The following is a 24751-nucleotide window of genomic DNA, read 5'->3' on the forward strand; positions in this document are numbered from 1 at the left end:
CCTTTAGAAGAATGCTAATTAGCAGATTGCCACTGTCCACAACAGTTCTTGTATTCCTAAGTCACATGAAGCATGACCTAGTCACCAGGATCTTTGTTCATGGCCATGACATATCAGGTCTCTGTGATAGTAGTGGGTCTGTAACCCTTGGTTTAAAGGTCAAGGTTAAGGCTTTGGATCAAACTTGGGTTGAAATGAGATGTCAAAGGAATTGAACTGATGATTAAAGAAGGTATTCCATGCGTGGTATATCGTGTAGAATACAGAAATTATTATGAATGGGTGTCCATCCAGAGTGTAAATTGAAGGAAGGCAAGCAGAAACCCAGTTAGTTTCAATCTTGTAGTGTTCTTATACTTTATTTAGTACAGTATTTGGCACACAGTAAGTGTTCAGTAGCTATTGAATGAATGAGTGAATAATGGGAGAGCTCAGTGGATTAAAGGCTTTTTTTTCCCTTCTAACAAAACTTTCGAGTAAGGCAAGTCTAATAATACTGGTTTGTTGTGATCCCAAGGAACATCCTGGAAGAAAAAGCCCACCAGAATGTGCCAAGCTCCGTGACCGCGTTCGGGTGATAGGCGGCAGTCCGTCGGGAGCCGGCTGGGTCAACTTTCCTAGGAGAAGACAAAACTACGTCCATGAGCTCCATCACTACCTGGTAAGGGGCAGTTTGACCTCTGTCCTTTCTCTACATCTCTTCCATTTGACCAGCAGAGACGGAGACCCACCTCCAGCCATCGCCTGCCCTGAGTATAGGACTTGCCCACACTAAACATGGCCAGTCTTGGGCTTCGCGACGCAGAACCACGCCCGGAACCTGGAGTCCTAGGGTTATGCTTTAGGGACAGTACTCTTCCCACAGTCAACATGGTGGCTGCGCAGCTTCAGCGTGGGGCGGGGCTGCGACCCGTGCGGGTCACGTGAGCCACCCTTTGGGCGGCCGCGCGCGCACGCGCGCCCCCCGGCCGCCGCTCTCTCGCTCGCTCTCTCCGCGGCGCTCTGAGGTGGTGTGGGGCGCAAAGCCCCCCCCCCCCCCCGGCCCGGGTGAGGCGCGGGCGGCGGGATGCGGCGGCGGCCGTGGCGGAGTCGCGGTCCGGGCGGACAGGCGCGGTGATGAGCGTAGGCAGCTACCGCCATGTCCAAGGTAACGGCGCCCGGGCCCGGGCCGCCGGTGGCGGCGGGCGGGAAGGAGAAGCGCTCGTTCAGCAAGCGGCTGTTCCGGAGCGGCCGCGCCGGGGGCGGCGGCGGCGCTGGGGGCCCCGGGCCTGCCGCGCCCTCGTCGCCGTCGTCGGCGCGCTCGGTGGGCAGCTTCATGAGCCGCGTCCTCAAGACGCTGTCCACGCTTTCGCACCTCAGCTCCGAGGGCGCCGCCCCGGACCGCGGCGGCCTCCGCAGCTGCTTCCCGCCCGGGCCGGCCTCCGCGCCGACGCCGCCGCCGTGCCCGCCGCCGCCCGCCTCGCCCGCGCCTCCCGCCTGCGCTTCGGAGCCGGTGCCCGGCGTGGCGGGGCTCCGCAACCACGGCAACACGTGCTTCATGAACGCCACGCTGCAGTGCCTCAGCAACACCGAGCTCTTCGCCGAGTACCTGGCCCTGGGCCAGTACCGGGTGGGCCGGCCGGAGCCCTCGCCTGAGCCAGAGCAGCCGGCGGGTCGCGGCCCGCACGGCCAGGGTGAGGTCACCGAGCAGCTGGCGCACCTGGTGCGGGCGCTCTGGACGCTGGAGTACACCCCGCAGCACAGCCGAGACTTCAAGGTGAGCCCCGGGGGCCTTGGAGTTCGGCCGGTTCTTGGGCTCCTCCTCCTCTTCGGGCCGGGAGGATTTCTGCGCTGGATGCTCAGGGAGTGCTGGAAAAGATAACCCAGATGACAAAGGAACTAACTCATTCCTCCCCACCGCTCATGCTTTCTGCTTGTCTTCTTTGGGCGCCTGTGATCCGCCTCGGGGATGGATGTTGCCTTGCCAGGAGCAAGACCCAGCCTTCATGGAAACTGCAGTCTTTGGAGCGGGTATCGGTGGGAGAGCATTCAGCCTGGTTCGAATCCGGCTGCTGCTTTTCTAGCAAATTACCGAACCTCTTGGTGCTCCCGTTTACCTGGTAGCAACTCAACAGCAAGTTGACGGTTACATTGGACACTATGAAATTACTCAGTTGGGGCACTTGCAAGGGGGTTCATCCTGATAAGTAAAGTACTTCGGCTGTGTCTAGTACCCTACACACATAGTGCTCTATTTGTTTTGATTCGTAAGTAAAATTAACCAGGCGTTATCAGATAACACTCTGGAGGAGGCATAACCTGCTGACTTAGCGGATGGGGGAGGTGGTCCTGGCCTTGGTTTGCAGCTGCTGGTGGAGCTGTCCACGTAGTGAAAGGATGGGGTTGGAGAGCAGAAGCGTTTGCAAGGTTCAGATGGCGAGGGTCTTTTGGGCTGAAGGAGAGTTGGGTTCTTACTGCAAGTTGGACAGGTTGATGATTGGAGGCTGCATAATGGATACTTTGAGGTGGAACATGCCTGGGTAAGTCGAACAATGAAAGAAATCAGTTTCTTTCCATTCCCTTTCTCATTTCCTCATGCATGGGAGAACACCTCAGTTTGATATTTAGTCCTTTTTTTTTCCGTATCTGGCTCACCCTCATATTCTACCAGCCTTCTTTATTCTTTGAGACAGGGTCCCATTATGTAGCTCGAAGCTGACTTTTCAGCTTGAGGTCTGCCTGACAGCCTCCCCTGTGTTGGAATCACCGCCCCCCCTTCTTTTTAAGTAAGAAAACAAATTTTGGGCTTAAAGACTTTGGTGGACAACTTTTAAGTCTATTCAAAAAACATTTACTTAGTGTGTCTGTGTGTTATTTGTGTAGAGGTGAGAGACAATTTGCCCACCTTTCTGTGTGCTCTGGGACTTGAACTCAGGGTGTCAGGGTTACCTGCTGAGCCATCTTGTCAGTCCAACAGTAGCTAAATTTAATAAGGCTTGGTTTTTATTGGATTTTTTTTATTTGTCTTCTATTTATGGCAAGTGGTACTGGTTTTCCATTGGTGCTATCAAGTTTCTCTCTAAAATACATTTCTCTAAGTACTGATTGGATTGCAGGACTGAATGTTGATGTAACTGAGGAGTCTCCTTTTGTAGGTCCTGCCTCCTTGCCTAGGAGCAACGCTGCTATTGCATACCACTCCCTATTTAATCATTTTTGTTTATATTGTTTAAAAAGAAAAAGTGTTTGCTGCTTGATCTTGAAATTTTGAGTGAAAATACTTGTCTGAAATAAGGACTGGAAAACAAAGATTCATGTTGGAGGTTTCAAAGTAAGAAACCAGGAGAATGGTATTTTTATAGGTCCCCTCTCCTTTACTTACAGTTACCCATCAGTACCCACAACAGTGGGGCAATTTTCAAGGCAGGATCCTAGTGTGAAGTTTGCAGTTTTTTGGTATGTGATCATCTTAGCATATAAAAATTGAAGTTGCTTTTCCATTAAGCTCTGAGTGAGCAGAAGTGGGTTAGCATTTCTACATGTGCAGGATAGTCATACTTTGGCAAAGTTGAGCATATATTCTTCGAGGTTGTTTCCATTGCTTTTTATGAGGTTGTGCGCACTTTTACATCCATTAAGCTATCAACAGAAATGGGTCAATACTTCTAGAAGAATAGAGACTTTATAGAGGCATATTTGGCAAAGTTGAACATGTTCTTGGAGTCCTCGTTTTTTGAAACATTGTAGTCTTCTGCACCTTCAGTAGAGTTCACTGTGTATTCATTAATTCACCTTCCTTTTACTGATGGTTTACTCAGATAGGGATGCATTCAGCATCAGAAGAAACATTCCCTAATGAGAGTGCTGTAAAGTAGAAATGTTGGGCAGGCTGGCACAGTAGTCTAGTGATTCTGTGGTGTTCCATAAGTTTCATTGTATTTATATTGCTAACCCAGAGCATTGTTTCCACCCTGTTGTCCTTAGCTGTTACTGGGATTTTGGTCTTGTGTTTGTTACTTCATGGTTGTGTGACAGTGACACCTGCAGCACCTTGTGTTCTAGTAGGAAGATAGGAAGTCATGAGAGAAATAAATATTCTCTTGGGAACCCCCAGCAGGCTTCTGCTGACACCTCACTGACTATACCTGTGTCAGGTGGCTGCCACAAAGGCTAGAAGCAGGTGTTTTGGTTTCCTGCTTTAATGTAAAATGAGCAGGGTTTTGTCTCTTAGCAGCCCACTCAAGTATCTCATTAACTATGTGCCAGACACTTGCATTGAGGGGTAGAATCCAGTAGGACTTAAGTTCACCGAGAGCTTATCTTGCACTTGAACTGGTATGAAACTTATTTATAGTTCGCTTGAGGATCTTGTTATAAAGCAAATTCCAATTTGCTGGAGTAGGGCCTCACAATCTGCTTTTCTCACGAGTTTCCAGGCGATGCTGCTGCTCCTATCTAGGGACTATACTTTGAATAATAGTGGGCTCCAAGGAGCAGATGAAAGGACATCATAGAAAAGGAGGCACAAGTTTCCTGGACCAGGAAGTAATGAGGGCTAGTGTGAAATTGCCTATGCTTTGGGGAAACGGTGAGATGTTAGGTAGGTGGTTGCACCGTTGCCAGCCATTATGATGCAGACCATCTTGGGGAAGCTTGTAAAGAAATCGTGAAGGGCTTTGAGGGCTGGTTTGGACTGTATCTGGAAGTTGGGAATCAGAGCTGATAAAGTTGGAGAGTGGTAGGATTTCTTTCTTTTTTCCCCTGACTCTTAACTCCCTCCTTCTTTTGTCCCCCTCTCCCCCTTGCTGCCCATGAAGGATTGTTTTTCTCCATTCCCTTTTTTACTGAATATTGTTTTAAGCATAAGGGAAGTTGAAGATGGATGTGAAGCTTGTCTGTCCTTGCCCTCTTGCCTGTTTGTGGCCAGCATGGATATTCAAGTAACTCACTAAATCTCAGAGTCTTGTTCAGTTCTTGGCAGCTCTGACTGGAGCTGGCAGAGGAGTTAGAATCAATTGGCCTTCTTGATTTTGCCTTAAGGTCTAGAAGAGCATTCACTGTGGATTTGAGTGTGATTTTTATCATGTTAAATCTTCCAGGTTAGTCATGTTTCTCTGTAAGTTTTCTGCTAGAATTTCTCCTTTTACCTTCTTCTAACCACATTGATTTGTGCTTCAGGAGCTTGCCAGGTAAATGTGTTTGTTTTGCTTTGTTTTGCTTTGCTTCTGGTTGGACTATGGTTTCGAAAGTTGAGTTTCCATTTGCTAGAATGACAAATTGACTGGTCCAGTTTTGATATGCTTTAAGAAATTTCTCTAGGTGCAGCCTGCATCTTTTTTTTTTTTTTTTACACAATTATGTTTTCATGCTCCTAGAACACTGAAAACACTGACTTGCAATCAGAGCATTTTTACCTTTTTCTATGTCACATATCTCAAATCCCCTGGGACATTTGTCTATGTTTGGAGACGTACTTGGTTGTTATACCACATGGGGTGAGAATGCTGTTGGCACCTAGTGGGGATAGATTTCAGGGATTCTGTATGCTACAGTGTGAACCCCTTCCCCCCATGATTTAGCCCAAGATGACAGTAGTGGTGAGATGGAGAAGCATTTTGTCTGTCTTCAGCATACAGTTCCCTAACTTTCCTAGCCTCTAGCCTGCTTACCTTGTAGCTTTGTGTATGTGTGTGCATGTGCACAAGCTTGCTCATGAGGTAGAACTTAGACTCAACCCTGTGTCAGCAACTTTCTTTATAAAACAGTAAATAAATGATTTTGAAATCTCAACATTATTCTGCTGTTTTAAGGGGGAAATCACCTTATTACTTTAATTTTACCAGAAGCATAGTTATTCAGGTTCTTATGAATGCCTTTTGATTTCTAGTACTCAGTCCTCTTTGTAACAAGTGAAAAAAAGATGAACACTTTCAGCCAAGATAGGTAAGTTTTTATAGTCTCAGTTTTTAAACCTGCTCTCAAAAAGCAACTACAGCAGAGTGACCTACTGATGGAAATGCTGCAGACTCCTTCAGTAACCAAAAACACGAGTCTTAGGCCTGGAGTGGCCTTATCAGCCCAGCCACTGGTGGGTGTGACAGGTCTCAGGGGAGCACCTGAGCAGGCCTATTGGACATGCTGAGACAAGCAGCATTTTTTCCCTCTGAGACTGTGGTGCAGAACTGTAGTGAAAATAAGGTCATCTGCAACCAGTTTTGAATGTATGCCATTGCTTCTGAGGCTCAGGTACTTTTGGAAATCTGGCTTAAAAACAATCCTTTCTGACTCTTTAAATGCATGAGCTGATGTATACCATTTCTTACCAGGTGCAGGAAGTGGGAAACAGTCTAAGAAGGCTACTTGGGGAACAAAATACACATACAATTGTAGAACTCCATGTTTGCTGATGTTCTGGTTCTTTTTGCTATTATAATACCATAGACTGGGAGATTTCTTTTTTTATTATTATTTATTTTAATTTTAATTTTAAACAGCCTGCTCTACATGTCAATCCCAGTTCCCTCTCCCTCCCCTCCTCCCGTACCCCCCGCCCTCCCCCCCATCCTCCCACCCTATTGCCAATTCCTTCTGCATTGGGGATATCTAGAGTCTATCATCTCACTCAGGGTATTATCCAGGCACTTCCCCAAGAGTCCAGGCAGAGAGAGCAACCCTCTTTGTGTTATGGACACAGGATGTCTGTCAGTATTCGAGGGACAAACACTGATCCACTGCTCAGGACCCCATAGGTAGCCCAGGTCTCCTCACTGACTCTCACATTCAGGGGATCTGGATTGGTCCCATGCTGGCCTCCCTAGACTGGGAGATTTCTAAAGAAACTTACTAAAATTCTGGCGATTGGGAATTGCTATGTTGAGGGGCAAAGGGCTTCTTTCAGCATCCTAAGGCAGAAGATGAACAGTCAGGAAACTGAGGGCTTGTGAGTTTTCTGGGGTGTGGGTGGGGGGTTGGGGATGTGAGAACGGAGTATAACTTGCTTTTTAAAATCAGGAACCTACTCCTGTGATAATGACACTTACCTATTCTTGAGGGCAGGATCCTTAAGCCCAATTGCCTCTTAAAGGTCTCAGTGTTTGTATTGGGAATTACATTTCAAAAACAGGATCTTTGGGGGTCATGTTTAAAACATAGCATCTGACTTAAACCATACCACATCAGCTCAACAATTGTGTTTAAAGGAGCTAGTTTAGGTGAGAAGTTGGGAATAGAGGATTTAGTGTAAAGATTATAGAACAAAGTTCTTACCCTCAGGACCCATCTGTTTATAAGGAAGCTGTTTTGAACTACTAATGGAAGGTTCAGTAGGAGTTCAGAGGACTGGATTGTAAGCTGCACTATAAGCAGTTAACACTTTCACAAATTGGATTTCCTAACACTTTGGGTATGTAGTGTTTAAACACAATGATACAGCAGTAGTAAAATAAAGAAGGCAGCAGGCAACATAATCCATTCTCAGAACTTGTCAGGGAGGAGGTGGATATTAGCCAGTGAACACTGACAAAAGAAAATTTAAATCCTAAGAAGTAAGAAGAAGATAAGGTACATGAGTGAGAATAATGAATTTAGCCAGATGGATTGGGAGAAAAATGGACTCAAAAGGCTATATATATTACTGGAAAGATCTGGAGGTGTATTTAGAAGTCTGACAGGCCCTTGTTTGCAATGCAGAGAGGCAGGTAAGTGGGGCAGATGAGTCTGGAAAGGATATTTCTCACTGGGTCTTGTAAGCCAGGGTGAAATACAAAGGTTTTATTCTGACCAAAGACTGGCTGTTACTGGTTTCTGACAGTGTTCTTGCATGATTGTGTTCAAACATGAAATACTCGTTCCTGGTGCTGAATAGTGAACAGAGTAAAAGTTTGGAGACTAGTAAGTAGGCTTTTGTGCTGGACTTGGTGAAAGTAGTGGAGGGAGGAGATGGAAGATGGGCCTGGACTTGAGATACATGTAGAGGTAGACTATTGTCAAACATTTGATTATGCATTTATGTATATGTCCAAGCTCTGTTTGATTCTGTTGTTCTGTATGTTTGTCTTAGTGTCTGTGACACACTGTTTTGATTATTGTAGTTGTGTAGTTAAGTTAAAATTCTTTTCAAGATCCTTTTGGCTTTAGAGTCTCTTGACATTCCTTATGAACTTAAGGGCTTATCTGTCTGTCTGTCTGTCTGTCTGTCTGTCTGTCTGTATGTCTGTCTGTATGTCTGTCTATCTATCTATCTATCTATTTCTTCAGGACAGGGTTTCTCTGTGTACCAGCATGGCTGTCCTGAAACTCACAGAGATCCATCTGCCTCTGTCTTCCACGTGCTGGGACTAAAGGTGTGTGCCACTACCTCCTGGCAGTTTAATGACTTCTATTTCTGGAAAAAAACAAAAAACAAACTTTGATAGGGACTGCATTCATCCTGTAGATTGTGTTGTGTAGCAGTATCATTCTAATGATACTGAATTTTCCAGTTCACAAGAATGGGAGAACTTCATTTATTTATGCCATTTTTTATTTCTTTCATTGGTGTTTTATATTTTTAGTACAGTCTTTCTGCTTCCTTGATTAAAACTGTTTCTGTATTTTATTCCCAATGATGTGGTTGTAAATGGAATAGTTCTTTTTGATTTGGGAATGGGGTCCAGGGTCTTTCACATACTAAACAGGTTTTCTGCCACTGAATTGAGAGCTACACTCTCAGCTGCATACCTAGAAGTGCTAATTTATTTTTTGGATTGTTTATCAATAGTGTATAAAATATGTAATTGACTTTGGCATGTTCATTCTGTATCTTTCAACTTTCCTAATTTATTAGTTCCAGCAGGTTTTCCTGATATCTATAGTTTTCTACAGAAATGGGGACATCATTCATGAAGAGAGATTGGCTTCTTCCCAATTTTTATATCTTCAGTTTTTTTCCCCCCACTTTATTGTAAAGTAGTATCCTTGTCTTATTTCTTGGTGTTAGAGGAGTTGCTTTCAGGATCCCATGGTTCAATGTGATTGCCTCTGTGCTGAAGAAGTATCCTTTTCTACCTGGTTTGTTGACTTATTTTCCCCCCTTAATTCATTGAAAAAGTTAAATGTTCTTTCTGTATCAATTTGAGACTTTCCTGCCTTCCCCCCTCCCTTATTTTGTTAGTGTGTGATATTTTCATTGCCTGGTGTTTTAGTATGTGGAACCTTCCTTTCATAGCAGGAATAAATCCTGCTTGGTTATGCTGTCTACTCAGATTTTGATACGTTTTCCTTTTATGTTTCAAAAATAGTTCTCTCTTTAGTAATTTAGTATGTGCCTTGTGTGATGTGGGATTTATACTAAGGCTGTGTAGTATGATAAGTGGTTAAGTGTAGACAGGGAAGCTGGTGACCTGTGTACTAGTCCCACTCCTCTCTTACCTTGAGACCTTGAGGCTTACATCTCTGGTCTTCACTTCCTCATCTGTAATGTGGAAATGACAGTATATCTACTTCCTAAGCCTGTTTTGGAATATATGAGAGAAGAACCTGGCAGGAGGCCTGCATGTAGTGCTCAGCAAGTGCTAACTGATGCTATTGTTCTCATCCAACTGTATTATCACCCTGCTTCTGTACAGAAGGCTTCATTAGCATTTGATGATATATTTATGAATTTTGTAGTGCTTCATCAGTTCTATTGATATCAAATATTGCTTACTCTCTTTCATGCTCTTTAATAGTTCTCATTTTGTCAGGTTAAAAAGTTATTTTGTGTGAATTTTAATATTAGATATCTATATTTATTTATTTATTTAAGCATTCTTCCTGGGACCACATAATCCCTATGTTGTATGAACTGTTGAAAAACAGAGAAACTCACTTCTAGAGACAAGGGGATTCAGATGTCTGAACCAGTTATTTTTTTGCCCCAATTCCTTGTGTGCAGTGGGCAGCAATTACGTCTTATTCAGCATCAAGCTCCCATTTCTGGTTTGTGGAATGTATACACTGTTGGTTATTCTGAACTGAGTGAGGAAGCCACAGCTAAGACAGCTTGCATACTAGACTGTTAGCAGTGTGGATATGCTGATGATGACCAGGTCTGTTGTAGACTTGGGTCAGACCTCACATGAGGCTTTAAACTTTCAGAGAACAGGGAAGAAATCAGAAGATGGAGTAGCAGACTTCATGATCAAGCAAAGCTAGAGAATGAGTTGCTATTCAAAAGGGTGCAGTTCCTGTGACTACTCTCTTAAAGCAGTCTTGGGAAGAGGGGCTGCATGCCCTTTCCTTTCCTTTCCTTTCCTTTCCTTTCCTTTCCTTTCCTTTCCTTTCCTTTCCTTTCCTTTCCTTTCCTTTCCTTTCCTTTCCTTTCCTTTGCTTTGCTTTCCTTTGCTTTCCTCTCCCCCTCCCTCTCTCCCTTCCTTTCCTTTTCCTTTCATGTGCTGAGTGTGCACTTCAAGGTGAGTTGACAGTGTTTGGCAGGTTTATGGGGGAAGAATGATGAATAAAGAGTTGAAAATAATATGGAGGGTTTTTGAGATAGTGTCTTGGGATGACACTTTTCACGATTGGTAAACACAGTAGAAAATGGTTTTGGAGATGAAAGGTGAGGTTAGTTGTGTTTGAACTTTAGAAACCTAGGTAAAACTCATTTTTAATGCTGTATTTGTTGAGTGCTGCATTTTCAGGAGCTGTGCAAAGTGAATCATTTAAATTGAAAGGAGCCGGCCAGTCTGGTCTGCCCATAGAATAAACACTTTAATCCAAACACAGTTGGTATAGATGCTTGGACCCAGTGAATTGTTTTATATCTTCCTTTGTGTGCTTCAAGCTTTGCTTTGGCTCGGCCACTTCTGTTTTGATATTAGTGTGTGGTTTGGATTTTTCCTGTCCCTTTATACCCTTGTCACAATGAGGGGCTACTAAATGGGCCAGTGTTCTCTGTTTGGATAGTTTCCACAGCTGTTTCCTATAGTAAAAACTCTGAAAAACAATTACCTCATAGTTCCCACATTCTCAAAACACAACAACAAAAAAATCTAAACCTTTTTTAAAAAATAATAGGTCATTGAAAATTGAGTAAAATTTGTCATCTGTTGCCTCTTCCTTCAAAATTACTTGTTTGCTCTGTTATTAATTGTTCATTCGATTTTCTTCAAATGATTTTTTTTCCCCCTGTATAACAAACCTTTTTTCAGGGAACACATGGCGTTATCTTGAGTTTTGTGTTGTGATTGTTTCTTGTCTGTGTAGAAGCCATTGTTCTGTGCCCCCACCGAGGCAGTGCCTAGAGGAACTGGCCAGTCACTGAACATCTGTTGTTTCTTCCCTCCAGTTGTTAAACTCAGATGGCAGCAAATAGTACATCCACAAACAAACGATTCACGCTTTAGAAGATTCCATGGGACTGGCCAGACAATGACTTTGTTGGTATCTGCTCCCACTAGAAGGAATGTTGATGCTTATCATCAGATCAGTACATTTTAACTCTTGGCATTCTAATCTTTATGAATAAGAGATAGCTCAGGGGCTAAGAGAATTCCTAGTACCCACATGGTGCCTCATACCATTTGTAACTCCAGTCCCAGGGGATCTGATGCCCTCTTTTGGCCTTCATGGACACCAGCCATACATGTATACATGTAGGGAAGACACCAGAAAGAATTAAAAAAGAGAAAAGAAGCATAGTCATGAAAATACTGTGTGTGTGTGTGTGTGTGTGTAGAGCAAGATTATTTGTGAAGTGATTTCACACTCAATTTTTAATCTTCACAGCAGCTCTGAGAAAGAGGGCTTGTTGTTACTCTTGTTTTAAATCTGTCTTGGATATTGGGATTTTGTGCTCATGAGCAGCAGAACTGGACTGCAGTTCTACATGCTTTCTGTCAGCGTTAAATTAGAAAGTATGAGGAGGTTAGTGGAGAACAGTGGTTCACAACCCGTGGGTTACAGCCCCTTTGGCAAGCCTTTGTCTCCTAAAATATTTACAGTTGATAACAGTAGCAAAATTACAGTTTTGAAGTGACAACAAAAAAATTTTATGGCTGGGAGTCACTATAACATAAGGAACTGTATTAAAGAGTCAACAGCATTAGGAAGGTTGAGAACCACTGATGTAGAAACTAGTACCCAGTACATGTCACAGAAAAGATGGATGGGGATAACACAGGTCCTTGTTGTCAACTAGGGCCACTTGAATACCTTCATTTGGACCCAGACACCCAAGTGTGGAGATTAAACAGTCTGTTGGAGCCATTTCTTATACCCTGTATGGTTTTGAGAGTTCTTGGGCATCAGATGTGCCGCCTTTCACTGCTGCACCAGATTACTGAGCTGCTCTTTCTAGTCCTGGAGTTACCAAGTGATCTTGCAGGTTTCCAGGTGTCATCATAGTCCCAACATTTTTGTGGGTACCAGGGATACATACTGATTAAATTTGTAAAATTCTGAAACATATCCCTCCAAGATACATAAGGCATAACTATTAAAGTTACAGTAGAAACGGGATAGAAAGCTGTATTTGATACTTGAGCTGCCCACGGTTCATATATGAAGGGCTTCAGGTGTGTAATTGGCACAGAGCTTAGTCTGATTCAGATGCCAGATAGGTGCACAGTATTCTGTCAATTGAGTGTCATAGCCTAGGGAGGTAATAACTCTCTTCTAGGCAGACTGTATCTAAGGGTTAGTGTCTCATTGTGGGATCCTTGGGCTAGGGCTTTGTATAATCTTGACCGACAAACTGCCATTTCTGTAGTTGATGGTGGAGTAGCAGAGAAAGAAGAGGTGTGGCCATGAGGCATGCCTTATAGTAAAGAGTTGTTTTGAGGAAAGGCATTTGGTAATTCTTCTGCACACAGTTCCAGCTCCTAGTTCTGATCACCTTATGTCTTAGTTATATAATTGCAGTAGTCATCCTACCTTCCTCATTTATAAACTTCCAGTTTTGAGTTTGTAATGTTGCCAGATTAGACTTCTTAGAGTTTACTTGTAATTACATCTCAAAAATTATTACTGCCTTTCCTGTTACATACAGAATGCAATGTGTATTTCTTAGCATTTAAACTTTTTCATGATGCCAACCCTTTTCTGTTTGGGAATCAGTGGAATACAGTTAAAGGACTGAATGAAGGGTATGAACATTTGGTTCAGATCCTGAGATCTGTGGTAAGGGACTTTTCCCCTCTTACTTGAGTTTTATTTAAGAGAGGTGTTCAGACTTAGGCATCCTTTTCAAATAAGTTTAAAATTTAGGTGGAATGGATATGTTTAGCTTAGGATAAGTAGATTATAACTTAATTATCACCTTATATGTATATATGTTGTATATGTTTGAGTTTGTATCAAATTTAAATCTTCTATTTAGACTAAAAGGGGAATTGTAGGAGTGAACCCCACAAAGCTATCCGCCCATGAGGGCGGGGACATGTAAACTGACACAGGTAGATATAAAAGGAAATGAAAGGAAAAGGACCCTCCCTTTTTTCTCTTGGAAGCCAGCCACGCTTCTAACTCCTAGCTTGTGGGACTCTCTCCATGGTAAATAAATATATTATTTCCTTATAGCATTAAATATCCTCTTTAATAAATGGCATAATAATACTTTCTTGGTTAGCATGGTGGCTTACTCCTGTAATTCCAGTTTTTTGAGAGGTTGGGATAGGAAGGTCACTAAGTTCGAGGCCAGTCTGGACAACAGAATGATATTCACATCAACCTGGGATAATGTGAGCCCCTGCCTCTAAGGAGAGACTAAAACAAAACTAGTTTTCTTAATAGATTCAATATCATGGATAGGTTAGAAATACCTGTAAAGTGCTTAATACAGTGCCTGACAAGGATCTGGTAGCACTGTTATCTTCAGCCACTTGTCCCTTTGCCCCATATTTTCCTGCCTGCCCTACTTTCTCTTCTCTGTGGGTTTGGGACACATAATTCCTCAAAGCCCACTTTAAAAATTACTCCTATAGTAGAGTGTCCCTAATTCCCATGGTTGGCAGTAGTAGTTCCTTCCTTTGAAAGGAACATTTTTCATGGGACTCTTGTGGTACTGTGTTCTCTTCTCTTAGTTGTGTTTAAATAACTAGCTGAGTATTGAGAAAACTTCCTTGTATGGTGAGTATATTGAGCCCACATATGCCTGACTCTTAGCTTTTTCATTTACCAGTTTAGTTGTTATTTAATAACAATTGCCTTTTTCCCTCCGACTTTTAAAGTGAAGTTCAATAAGTATGTGTTTCATGTTTTAAAAAACAGTTCCATCAATCTCCTAAGAAAACTAACATGAATTTTGTAGCATCATCATTCTATACTATGTGTATGTGTATCTTTACACACACACACACACACACACACACACACACACACACACTTTTTTTTTGCAGTTTGTATATATTAGGATTGAATAAGGTCCTAAATTGTCAGTGGATTGATAAGTCATTTAGTTCTCTCATAATTTTTTTCCATCTTGTAATTTGTTGTATGAACCATTAATATTATTCATCAGTACTTTTCAGGTTATTTGTCTTTAAGGACAAAGTTTTAAAAATTTCAAACTGCTGCCAGCAAGATGGTTCAGTGGGTAAAATCACGGCAGCAAAGCCTGATAACATGAGTTCAATCTCTGGAACCCACTGCAAGTACAGACCTGATTCAAAAGTTGTTTTTAGACTTCCACATACCCTATATAATAAATCTCTCTCTCTCTCTCTCTCTCTCTCTCTCTCTCTCTCTCTCTCTCTCTCTCTCTCTCTCTCTCTTACACACACACACACACACACACACAATAAAATTTCAAACTGGTGTGAGCTGGTGTGTAATGCAGTACCTATGAAGTACTAGAAAAATGAAACTAAAAACCAGCTTGTAAGACCAGCTACATTATGGGCCAGTGAGATGGCTCAGTGGGTAAAGGTACTTGCTGTCAGTCTGGAACCCACATGATTGAAGAAGATAACTGATTCTGTATCACATGTGTTCACATAATAAACAAATAATTGTAAACAATTTAAATGCTTCCATCTTATTTAGCACTCATATTATTCTTCTGTACATGTTTTTTCGTAAGTGCTTAATGCCAGTTTCTCTATTTCATGGTATAATTTTGAAAAGTTCTATTCTGGAGGTTCCTATAGTCTTTTTGTGATGTACTCATGAAGCTTCAGTTGAAATGTTTCTCTGTCCATATTTCTTGTAAAATGTTGTTAGGTCTCCAGTTTAAGAAGATTAAAGTTAGAGGGTTGCCTTCTCTTTTTTTGGTGAAGTTCTCTTTTGTGTCAGTGGTCCTGTAAACCCCCCCTCCCCCCAGTGTCTGTCCTCAGGCTGTGCTCCTTGAAATGTTTTCAGTCATTGATACTTATTCCCTGTTCAATTAATTCATTAAGGGACAAAAATGGTAACACTAATTTTAAAATGTTTTAACTCTGAACACTTTTACCCTTGTCCTATTCTGCTCTTTGGTTACATTAATGTAAATTTTGTGACGTAAAGACTTAATACCCTCTCTTTATCTTCCAATTTTTAAAAAATATTTGATTTCCTAATGTAGTTAGCTTTTGTAACTTTATGGACTTAATAGGCTTAAGATGTCTTCTCTCAGTCATATCATAGTTACTTAGCACCTCTACCCTGGCAGTTTAGAGTTTCCCTTTATTCATGGGTTCAGGCTGACCCTCTGACTTGTCTTCCTAGGTGCTGGAACGTGTGCCACAATACTTGGCTATTGTTAGCCTTGTTGATACTTAAATTTTCAGTCATTATTGGCCAAAAGGTTAAGTCCTTTTGGCACAATACTTGTAGTTGGCAGTATCAAACCAGAATGTAAGGCTGTTAGGATGTTCCTGGCTTAATTTACACATTCCTTATACTAGCTTGGGATTCAGTTAATTTGTTTATGGAGTCCTGGTTCTTCAGTGCAAATGGTACTGGGATACTACACTGTAGGAATGTATGGTTTTAAAGTTAGGTCATGAATTCAAATTCTAGTTGAGACTTTTAGGGTCTTTTGTGAACTCCATGGGACTTAACCTCTCCATTCTCCTTTGTAGGAGAGCCTATTCTTTATAGCATGTGGATTCTTTTTATTTATTCTTTATTTTTATTATTTTTAAAAAATTTACATCTGGGCCACAGTTTTCCTTTCCCTCCTCTCCTCCCAGTCCCCCCCCCATACTACCCCCCCCATACACTCCTCCATTTCTATTTACTAAAGGACAGGTCTCTCATGATTATCAACAAAACATGGCATATCAAGTTGTAGTAAGACTGAACGTACCCCCATGTATTAAGGCTGGGTAACATGATCCAGTGTGGGGAGTAGGATCCCAAAAACCAGTAAAAGAGTCAGAAAGCTCCTGCTCCTATTGCCAGAAATCCCACAAGAGGAGCAAGCTACAGAACTGTAACATATGCAGAGTGCCTATGCAGGCTCCCCAGTTGTAGGTATAGTCTCTGTGAGCCCTATAGGGCCCAGGGTAGTTGATTCTATGAGTTTTCTTGTGATGTCCTTGAACCCTCTAGCTCCTATAATCCTTTCTCTCCCTCTTCTCCAGGATTCCCCAAGCTCCACCTAGTGTGTGGATCTTCATGTTTCCTTCAGTTGTTGGATGAAGCCCTTCTGGTGACAATTGGACTAGGCATCAATCTATGTATATAGCAGAATACTGTTAGGCATTGTGACATTGACATTTTTTCCCTCTAGTCATGTTTGGTTCTATCCTAGGTCTCTGGGTCATCCAGCCTGTGGGTCCTGGTGCTCCAGGCAATGTGAGGGGTAGACTTACTCTCCTGGAATGGGCTTTAAGCTAGACTTGTCATTGGTTGGCCACTCTCTCAATCTCTAGGCCACCCATACCCCAGCATATCCCATAGGCAGGACATACTGTAGGTTGAAGGTTATGTGGCTGGGCTGGTTTCCCACTGCCTTCACTTGAAGCCTTGCCTTGTCACAGGAGAAGGCTAGTTCAGGCTACATATTCCCTATTGCTAGTAGTCTTAGCTAGGGTCATCCTTGTAGATTTCTGGGAGATTCCCTTTCACCAGGTTTTTATCTGACCCCCAAATGCCTCCCCTTTCCAGTAGTATCTTTGAGTACTCTCCCCCTTCGTTGTCTCTAACCCAACCTGATCACTCCTGTTCCCATCCCCACCTACCTGCAATCCACTCAAGAAATCTCTATTTCCCCTTCCCAGGGAGATCTAGGCACCCTTCCCCCATGAACCCTCCTTGTTAACTACTCTCTCTGGGTTTGTGGATGGTAGCATAAATATCCTTTATTTTACAGCTAATATCCACTATTGAGTATTTAACATGTTTGTCTTTCTTGGTTTGGGTTACCTCACTCAGGATGATATTTTTCTAGTTCCACCCATTTGCCTTCAAATTTTCTGGTGTCCTTGTTTTTTAACAACCAAGTAATACTCCATTGTGTATATGTACCACATTTTCTGTATTCATTCTTCAGTTGAGTGATGTCTGGTTGTTTCCAGGTTCTGGCTATTAAAAATAAAGCTTCTATGGACATAGTTGAGCAAGTGTTCTTGTGGTATGATTATCTTTTGGGTATACGCCCAAGAGTGGTATAGCTAGGTCTTTTGGTATATTGATTCCCCATTTTCTGAGAAACTGCCACACGGATTTCCCAGCATGCCGATTCTTGTTGCTTTGTTACACTGTACGCTAGTCTCAATAATAATCCAGCACTGCTGCTAACAAGGAGCATTTGAAACACTTTATGATGTCTACAGCACAGATGCTTCGAGGGCTGGCACTGCCACTGTGTTTGAAAGTCACTTGGAGTTTGTTGTCAGCTGGATATAAAGTTAAAATCATGTTTTGCTTTGCTTTTGATTTTGAGGGATTGTTATGTGAATTTATGATGTGAAGTAATCTCCACAAAGTGTGATCCGTTTAAAAGTTTAGGTTTTTCTCCAATCTTTCTAAATTTTATGATTTATTCTTCCATTGTTCAAGTACAAACAGATGTATGTGTGTGGTTTGCATTGATTTTTCTCTCTCTAACTTGGGTAATTGGTAGTTGCACATCTGTGTGTTTGTCCATGTCTTTCTTATGTGAGGAACACATAAGCACCTGATGTATGTCCTGCACAGGGGCTTATTTTATATTTCTTACAATATTGTAAGGCAGATATGCACAGTTACTTGCTTTATAGATTATGCAAAGAGCATTTTTTGTGCAAACTTCTCATTCCATGAGTCTTCTGCCACATAGTAACTAGTCCTGCCCTTAGCCTTTGAGCATCTCTGGCACAGAGAAAGACCATTTTTAAACTATAGGGAAGGACAGTCATACTTCCTTGAGGGACATTACGCTTAGCGGGAGAATGTTAATGGTAGAACTATCTCTCCTGTTTACATTTGTTCTCTGTAGGTATAAAGCTACATTAAGTTAGACTATTCTTCAATCTGCCCTAAAGTAAGAGTCCCCCTTTAACAGTCAGTTACAACTGTTAAATATCCCTGTGTTAGGCTTTATTTACTGGAAGTTATAATAAACCTCCATAATTAAAAGGCAAACTCCCTTAAAAGCAATTGCTCCTGGGAAATATCTGTGAGTAAATAATTTGGGGATTTTAATAGTACGGGCGAAAGAATGGAAAGAAACTTCATTTCCTGGTGGATAAAGAGCTGAACATTGGGCACTTTTTATCTTTACGCAAAAGGAGAGGTCAGTTGCCTTTCCTCTGTTTGATGTTAGGAAGCTGGTTGGGGCATTGTAGCTTGATTCCTTCCTGGATATTCCTAGTTATATAGTCATCATTAGAGACTATGCTGGGTTGAGAGTAAGGGAGGCCATGGTTGGGGGCTACTCCTTTCCTTTGGAAAATCTGTAAACCTATGTGTTTGACTGTCAGAACTCTGGGGCAGCTGAGATCTTGGCAGGCTGTTGAGCCCCAGTTTTCCTTAGTTTTTCTTTCACTGCCATAATGCAACTAGACTCATAGATTGTGGGTCTTAGATGACTTACTGTGGTAATTCTCAGTGTGATATGTTCTATGCCATTGAATTGTCAATATATAATCAAAAGCAAAAAGGTAATTATTTTAACACCAACTATCCTGAATTAAAATTTTTTTATATGAATGGCTGGATCAAATGTTGTACATACTTTTCCAGATCTTTGTGCTGTCCTTGACTAGGGTTCTTTGATACAAACATTAGCTGTTGAACCCCTTTTCTCTGACATGGAGTGTTCCTTTGGGGCCATACAGGTGAAGGGTTCTATATTTTTGGTTTGTTTGGATTCTCATTCTGTTTTTTGGTCCTTGCTGTCACTGCTATGCACCAGCATCCTTTATGTTCAGCAGTCTCTTGCTGTGTCCTGTTCCTGGGAGCCTTTATTGCTTGCTGCTTCACACCTGTATTTGACAGTTTCTGATCTGCTTCTAGTTAAGTATCTGGGTGAATAGAATCTAAAGGGAATACATAGAGCTAGAGCCCAAAAGTACAGCTGAAGACATTTTAGTGCTTTTTCCTCCTTTTTGAAGGTAACTTTTAAACTTTTATGGAATATTGTATACATGCAAAAAAATGCACAGGTCATTAGTGTCCAGCTTGATAGCTGGCCAGGAACAAAAATTAGAAGTTACTAGCACTCTAGAAGCTCCTGCTCTCCTTTAGTGGATTTATCCTCCACGAAGACAGTTCCTCTCCTTGACTACTTTGTGTTTTCTTTACCTTTATTTTGAACTAGATACAAAATATATATTGGTTTACAAGTAATTTTGCTGAGATACAGTACACATACTAAATCATGTATTTTAGGTATATAGGCACATAAGCATTATGGTTTTGGTATTTTCAGGGGGTTCACAACCACCACAGTTCCAGAACCCTTGCATTCTCTTAAAACCTTTAAAACTAGCAGTCACTTTACTTCTGTAGCTTTGCAGCCCTAGGTAATCACTTGTCTACTTTCTGTCTCCATAGCCATATTTGTTCTGGATATTTCACATAAACTTGTGATGTGTGGCTTCTGGTTTCTTTCATTTAGCATGTTGCTTTTTTTTTTTTTTTTGGCCAGGTGTTGGTGGCACATACCTTTAATCCCAGCACTTGGGAGGCAGAGACAGGCGTATCTCTGTGAGTTCTAGGCCAGCCTGGTTTATAGAGCGTGTTCCAGGACAGACTCCAAAACAATACAGAGAAACCCTGTCTTGAAAAACAAAAAAACAAACAAACAACCCCCCCCAACCCACTGTTTTGTAGCATGTATCTTATTTCATTCCTTTGCACAACAAAAATAATTATATATGAATAGTCCAGTTGATTTTGTTTGTTTGTTTTTTGGCTTTTTGTGATAGTTTATGTAACCTAGTGTGGCCTGGAACTCAGACAACCTAGCCCAGAACTTGCATTTCTGCCTCAGCCTCTCAAATGCCTGCATTTAAGTGTGTACCTTCCCTCCTCACCTGTATTCATGTTGTCTTTGCCTTTTGGTCCTTTGAAAGACATTCAGGTCATTTCCAGTTTTGGACTGTATAAATAGTACTGCTAGGAACATTTGTAGAAAGGTTTTTGAGTGGATATGTGTTCTTATTTCTTCCAGGTATATACTAGGAGTAGAATTTCTAGGTTGTATGGTAACTGCCAACCAGTGTCAAACTTCTTCCCAACGTGGCTACATCATAATTAATACTAATCAGGTCATGTATGTGTTTGTGTTTGTATATATAATTTTGTATTATGCAATTTCTGTTTCATTATGTATTTTGAGTATTTTTGTCATAAACACTCTTTAGCTCATTTCATGAACATAGGAATATCTATTTGGGGACACTTAAATGACTCCTTGTTATGATGAACCTTTTTACATACATCTTTTATTTCTTCAGGTTAAGTAGTGATGACATTCCTGTCAGGAGTTTTCTTAAATCATATTGTTACCCAGTTTTTGAGGATTGACTATTTACTAACAGTTGGAAAGAATGTCTCTGGTGAAACTAAAAAAGGATTCTTTTATGTTGCTAAGTAGAAAATACCATTTTATTGGCTTAATTCAAATTTCTCTGGTTAGTAATGAGATAAGAGAGTTTCATCGTGCAGAGCGAGGATCAATGCTAGGACATCACTTATGGGAGGCAGGTGTTATACCACCAACCAGGTCTAGAAAGTGGAAGTGTATCTTTGTGATAGTAATATTTTGACTTTAGGGTATCACAAAAGGAAGACTCCATAGGCTTCCCTTTGGTGTTGAAGTATCCATATACTCTTCCATTTAGTGTCCTCATACTTTAGGGAGATGACCAAGATTTAATCAAAATAGAACTGGTCAAGATTGGGCCATACTGGACATAGGTTGTGGGAAGATTCTAAATTATCCTTTGATTGGAAAAAACTGGGTTGGTTTTAATGAGATCACATTGTGAGGTTGAATGAGCAGAGCAGAGAGCCTGTGACTGGCTTGGAGACTTGGTCTCCCTGATCATGAGGAGTTGGCCTGATTTGACTGTCAAGCATGCTGTGTTGGATATGGAGAGAGATACATGGCCTGTGACTTAAAAGTATTCTTAGCCACTTAAGATTTATTGGGTTTGCCCTGGGTTTATGGCCTTATAAATGTATGGTGTATGGTAAAACTTTGTGGATCTGCTTAGGAATAACAACATGTCTTGGTTTTTCCTAATAGATGTTTCAGCTCAAAAGATACTGTAGAAGAAAAAGGATTCAAAGCAAGAGTATCTTTACAATAGTTTGTAGTCCTTATTTAAAAAAGGTTAGCCAGGAACACATGTCAGGTATCAAATATCAGCATCTCCAAAATCAGGAGGACATATACTTTGTGTATGTAGTTTCCCCTCCTCTTGCTTATGTTTCCTCCCTTTAGTTTATTGAAGAAATATAGTCTATCATATGGTAGCCTGTGGGTTTTCCAGAAAGGAGAAAAAAAAGTATGTCTGTATTCAATGTGTGTGAGGCCCCCCCATTACATAGCCTTTACACTGTATTATATCTCATACCAATCTAGAGATTAATTTATATATTAGGATGTCCATAGGCTAAATGCAGATACTTGGTCACTTATTTTATAAGGTACTTGAACATGTGTAGTTTAAGTATCCACAGATGTTGTGGAACCAGTCTCCAGAGGGATAGTTTGTACACACATGTTTGATCTTATGGGTAGTTAAGTAAGGTTAGCCTATCCTTTGTCTCTCACTCCTTGCCTTTCCCACTTATTCAACCTCCCAAGAAGAATAGGTTGTTTCTACTTCAAGAAACACTGACTTATGCTTCTCTGCTGGTTTCCTTCTACCTGGTTGAGAAGATGACCCTACTGTGCTAAGGACACTTAGCTTTATTCCTACTCTTTGGAAGCCAGTGAGTAGATTGCATAGTTCTTTTTCTCTTTCCTTTCCTTAGTTGCTGTATACTGGCAGTGCCATATTGCCTCCAGTGATAGGGTTGGGAAGTTGATGATTTGGAAACTTGTGAGTTTCAGATTAATATAGGATGGAAAATTTTAGTTTAAGTCTTTGCAAGTCCATTTTTATTAAATGCTTTGTTGAGATACCAGTTTTTTAAGTTGTATAAACTTAAGTTGTACATTTTGATGCTTTTAAAATGAAACATTTTCTGTGGTAGCAATATGCATTAGTTTCTTAGATATTCAGATGACTTTTCTAGTTTTCTTCTTTGACACTTAACTGTTTATGACTGTCATACTTCCATTATGATGATCTTTTTTTTCTGTGTCAGGTTTGGGTGTTTGCTTTTTAATTCTAAGCCAAAATTTCCTACTGTTCTTTAAAAAGAGGGAGGAAAAAAAAGGTGTTTTACTATAGATGGAGAGAACTGTATATTGGGAAATACCAAGGAGGTGAAAAGAAGATACTTTTGGATTACTTGTTACTTTATTGGATACATAAACATAATTGTGGTGAACTGAGCTGACTAACTCTGGGAGTCGGCTCCCTCTGGCCACATACAAGCAGGGGACAGTGAGGCTGAATCTGTTCGGGCACAGCTGCTTGTGCAGTGTGAGGTGCAGAGCTCCTGCCTTCACATGTGCTGGTGAGAGACGAGGGAGGGTTCTTGTCTGTTCTCCCTAGCATCCTAGGGTGCTAGAGCAGAGAAGTCTTCCTAAGTATTCCCAATGCCTCCTACCTTTGAAGTAACCTCACAGTTAAATAAACTGCATTTTTGTTTCAGGTTAAATTTGTTTGTTTGGGGTTACGTGTGTGTGTGTGTGTGTGTGTGTGTGTGTGTGTGTGTGTGTTTCTCTGTGTCTAAGAACTGTAGTACAGTTCTTTTCTTCCATCCTTAGTGGGTTTCAGGGATTGAACTCAGGTTGTCAGCCTTACAGCTTCTCACTGGCCCTTAAGGCTATACTTATAGGAAAAATGTACCTGAGAATAAAATAGAAAAAGATGAACAAAGATTTATTTAAAATTATCAACTAAGCTTCCAGAAACCGATGGATGAGAATAGCTATTATTCAGTCTTCTAAACTCATTTTTGTCTGCATTGGACAATTGAAGTTCAGTGTGAGAAAACTTAAGCCCTGTGTGAGCCTTAGTTGAAACACTGGGTTACAATTGTTACAAGATGCTTTGTTTACCAAGAAAAGGTCAGGACAGAAATGTCTTAAGACTTTTCAATTCAGATGAGCTTGAAGAGTGATGTTAGCTTTAGAATAAGGTATTTTATAGCTCTTTAAATTTTATTTTTGCTGTTGATTTTGTTTTTGTTTTGAGACAGGGGCTCCCTCCATAACCCTGGATGTTCTAGAAATCACTATGTAGACCAGGCTGGCCTCAAACTCAGAGGTTTTCCATCTGCCTCTGCCTCTCAAGTGGTGGGATTAAAGGTATGTGCCACCAAAGGTTTTCATTTGTGACTACTAATATTGTACCATAGGATTTTCCTCAGGATGAATTCTGTAGGAAATAATACCTATAAATAATTACCCTGAACCAGATATAGGATAGGCACTCAATAAATCTTAACATTTAGTATTGTCTTAAATAACATATGTAGTATTGAAGGGACCTCTCAAGCTTCTCATAATCTTTGGTGATTTAAATACTGAACTCAGAGTTTTTCCAGCTTGGTCATTTTTGGTCTAAGTCTGCTTTCTCTTTAGAAGTAGAGTCATTTAAAAAAATTACACTTGATGAAAACTTGGAGTGCTCAAGCTGTGGCATAGACTAATGAAGTTGAGTCTCTGGGTTGCTGTCAGGGCATGGGTCTTCCTTGTTTGTTTGGTTTGGTTTTGGTTTGATTTTCCAGATGACTGTGATGTGCAGCCAGGGTTGGGAACCTGTGCTTTAGACATCTTCCCCCTTTCATTGTTTTCAGGGTTATGTAACACCACAGGATAAGCCTACTTTTCATAGTTTGGAAAACTCACATGAGAGAATCTGCATAATTTTTCTCTCTGCCCTCACAGGAGTCCTTACACATCCCTACATTATCCTTCTGAGGAAGGAGTGGGTCAGAAGTTGGGATGGAGGCATTTCAGTATATAAGACGGTCAAGACCTTAGGGTTGGTTGTCTTCCAGGGTTTGTTGCCAGATCTGTATTGATAGGCTAAAGGGCCTCCACAGTGGAGGTGAAGGACACAGTACTGTTTGACCGTGGCAGTATTCTGTATGGCATACTGCTAAGGGAGTACCTTGTCTTTCTCACTGTTTCCTCATTCTTCTAATGTGTTTTACAGTACTCACCCATTTGCATAAATCTCATCCCTTAAGGCTTTTTTCTTTATTAACTTAGTAGTTGTCCAAAAGTTAGACTCAAAAGAGGAACCATTTTTCAAGATAAATGCTTACTTATTTCTAG

The 24751-nt window shown here is 41.3% G+C and overlaps 1 protein-coding gene across 2 annotated transcripts in view; it reads left to right on the plus strand.

Moving 5' to 3' along the window:
- The first annotated feature begins 968 nt into the window (after nucleotides 1-968).
- Nucleotides 969-24751, plus strand: part of Usp31 (ubiquitin specific peptidase 31) — a 66338-nt gene continuing 42555 nt past the window's right edge. For both annotated transcript variants that reach the window (XM_021229243.2, XM_040755221.1), the window contains exon 1: nucleotides 969-1756. In XM_021229243.2, coding sequence (XP_021084902.2) covers nucleotides 1139-1756 — 618 coding nt within the window. In that variant the 5' untranslated portion in view covers nucleotides 969-1138. The remainder of the gene's footprint in view (nucleotides 1757-24751) is intronic.

Source organism: Mesocricetus auratus, unplaced genomic scaffold, assembly GCF_017639785.1.
Source record: "Mesocricetus auratus isolate SY011 unplaced genomic scaffold, BCM_Maur_2.0 Super-Scaffold_4256, whole genome shotgun sequence".
Taxonomy (NCBI): domain Eukaryota; kingdom Metazoa; phylum Chordata; class Mammalia; order Rodentia; family Cricetidae; genus Mesocricetus; species Mesocricetus auratus.